This window comes from Trypanosoma equiperdum, assembly GCF_001457755.1.
Source record: "Trypanosoma equiperdum strain OVI genome assembly, contig: ctg_1379, whole genome shotgun sequence".
In the NCBI taxonomy this organism is placed as follows: domain Eukaryota; phylum Euglenozoa; class Kinetoplastea; order Trypanosomatida; family Trypanosomatidae; genus Trypanosoma; species Trypanosoma equiperdum.
The window spans coordinates 1,019-4,051 of NW_027123370.1; the positions used below are offsets into that span (position 1 = coordinate 1,019).

At 42.1% G+C, this 3,033-nt stretch overlaps 2 pseudogenes across 2 annotated transcripts; both read right to left on the bottom strand.

The window, feature by feature from the left end:
- Positions 1-654: 654 nt before the first annotated feature.
- Positions 655-2,002, bottom strand: TEOVI_000655200:pseudogene (annotated as a pseudogene). Its single transcript is given in 2 exon segments — positions 655-1,374; positions 1,376-2,002. Coding segments are annotated over 2 exon segments (1,347 nt in total).
- Positions 2,003-2,372: 370 nt separating this feature from the next.
- Positions 2,373-2,932, bottom strand: TEOVI_000655300:pseudogene (annotated as a pseudogene). Its single transcript is given in 2 exon segments — positions 2,373-2,666; positions 2,669-2,932. Coding segments are annotated over 2 exon segments (558 nt in total).
- Positions 2,933-3,033: the final 101 nt, after the last annotated feature.

The following is a 3,033-nucleotide window of genomic DNA, read 5'->3' on the forward strand; positions in this document are numbered from 1 at the left end:
TATAACGTAATGACTCCATTTAGAATTTAGACTTTACTCTGCGTCCACTTTATTGTATTTTCCGAAAATCTCCTTGTGTGTCATGATGTCGATATTTATACTATTGTGTGAAGCCGCACATGTTACACATTCATTTCTCTCCTTTTCTCGGTCTTCCTTCTTTTTTCATAATATCCTCGCTCTTCCACCTACTCACTCACTCCCACCGCACACCTTGCAATTATATTGAGTGCTTTCTCTTTCACATTCAATGTGATTTTTAGCACCGACCCTATACTATTGTAATGCATACGTTCATAACACACTTCCATCATTATTATTATTATCATCATTATTTTCGCCATTACTATAATAGCATATTTTTAAAAATATAACTCATTTTTATACATTATTAGTTTACTAATTTACAATTATGAGTAGAAGTCATACACATCTTCGTATTTTAACAAAATTTCCCAATTTTCGCGTTTAGAAACGTTTTTTAAAAATTATTATAATATATAGAATTTTAGAATTTTCAGAAAGCCACAAAACCCACAAAAGCAACAGCAGAGAAAATGTCTTATTGACTAGAAAACTGGAATATTATCATGTTTCACCTTTCCATTTGCAATAATCTTTACACACATCCTTTTTCTTATTTTTTCATTTCTCTGTTGTCGCTCCTCCTGCAACTCCATCTCCTGTTCCTGTTCTTCCTTTTGTTCCTGCTTTAGGTTTACATTTTTTGCCATCTGCAGCGGTTGCATCATAATCGCATTGCGCTTTAGTGCAGTTGTCTTGGCTGGCATGGTGTTTGTCGCAGACATTTTCTTTGCTGCTACTTTCTGCGGTGGTTGTTGGTTTGCCTTGTACCTGTGTTGGCAGTAGTTTTGTTTCAGGCCTGTTTCTTGTGTACTCGATCCTAACTCTGTCCCTTAGGGCTTTCAGCTGACTTTTAATGACTTTTTTTGCTGCCAGATAGTTGGTGTACTCTTTGTAGAGTTTGGCTTTTTCGAGTAGGTGTTTGACCCATGGTATCTGATCGAAGCCCTTATCCTTTTTGTAGCAGTCGGAGTAGTCGACGCACCAGTCGGTGGCCGCTGCGCAGCTGCTGCCCACTGCCTTTCCAATGATTCGTAGGCCGCCTGCGCCTCCGCCGTTGTCCCACGTGATAGCTGGTCGTGCCGCCGTTAGCGCTTTGTTTATGGCTGTTGGCAAGTCTGATGTTTCGCTTGCTGTCGTGCATTGATCTGTGAATGCTTTTATTGCATTGGCTTTTATTGATCTGCTGCCGGAGCTGTATTCGCTTGCGCCTGTTGCGCACTTGTCGTGACTGTTGGCCGTACACATGCATACAATATCCATTCCTATCGATATCCCATTGTTTGCTTTGGCATGTGGTTGCCTTCGTTCCGTCCGTGGCTACGGCTGTGTCTTTGCAGAAGTTTGACGCGTAGACGTGCTTTCCTGTTGCACCGCACATCGCCTGTTTTCCTAGTTCTTGTATTTGCGTCTCAATGAGTGTGCTGCCTGTTGTTATTGGTTTTTTCAGTTCTGCTGCTAGTGCAGCTGCCGCCGTCGCCGTTGCGTTTATGAGGCCCCTAAGTTCCGTTATATGGCTGTCTGTGAATCCCCTTGGGTTGTTTTTCTGCCATTGGTCGGAATTATCCGCTGTAGCTTTTCTTTCTGAATCACAGCCAGGCCATTCTTTTGACCAGTCAACTTCCGATGCTTTTTGTTTGACGGTTGCTTTGATGGCCTCCCATCCTTTTTTATCTGGTGTGCCGTCTATGAGGAGTTTCCGTTCTTCCGTTGCCAACGAAATGTTAAACTGCTGAATTTCTTCGAACGCGGCCGTCGGCGGAATTTCTGGCAGCTTTCCCGTCGACGCTTTCTTGGCAGCTTCCCATGCGCTGCAAAGAGCCAAGTATCCGACTGCACTGTTGCCCTTGCTCGCCGCCGCTTTGCTGTTGTCACTCATCGACATTGCTTGCAGTATTGCAGTCACAACTGCTACCATCTTGGTTGTCTCGTGGTACCCTCTGGTTGGAATTTTTTCCGGGACAGTAGTGATAGCACCTGTTGGCATTTGCGGCTACCGCAGGGTTTTCTTTGGCCTTCAAGTGATTGCGTCGCTTTGTTAGCTGGGTGATGTGCAAAGCACAAAGGAAGAAGTGTGGTTTGTTTTGCACTCTGATTTGAAAGATGGGGTGTCAATGACGAAAATTTTAAATTGAATATTGTACCTGCAGTGGATTGGAGAGCGATTAACAGTGTAGTTCTTCGCTGTTATCCTTTTAAAAACAATACAACTGCTGCCACAAAGATTCTATTCTCTTAAGGGTAAGTTTTGCTCTGGATTGTGTCGTATTGCTAAGCGAATATCGGAGCAACCAAGCATAATCAGTGTGGCCTAAGTGGTGAAGAACCGCAGCTTCAGCTTCTTGGGGCGAGAGGCGGTTACTACCGCTTCGCTTGTTCCTGAACGCGCAATTTGTCATATCCACAGTTTGCAATCCTGCTATTGTCATCATATTGCATATTAATTCTCCAGTCATTACGTCTTCGTTGAGAGCACGAAAATTTACATAATCTTCAAATCTACAGAAAGATATACGCTTCTCGATGAGTTTCATAAGCTGCGAAAAGTATACAAGTCTGGTTACTACGTCTCTTGATAATAAGTTTCATAACCTTCTAAATACCATGTCACCGCTCCATTTAATTCATTTACGCATCCCAACGCCCTTCCCATATTCAATTTCTCTCGTGGAGACACCTCCAGATATTTTAGATACAATGACACCCTCATAAAAATATCATCATCCGCTTTCATTATATAGGGATTAGTTTTCTTGAATACTTCAAGTGCAAATTTGAACAACAGATACATTTTTCTACTCATAGTGAGTTCTGCTTCCCATCTCCAATTACCCGTATCGCCAACTCTATTTGTTGTTGGATTCACATCACAAACAGGTAAATAATAACATCCTTTTTTAAATATCCCTCTTATTCGACAACTTCTCTGAGTTCGAAATTGTTATTTGT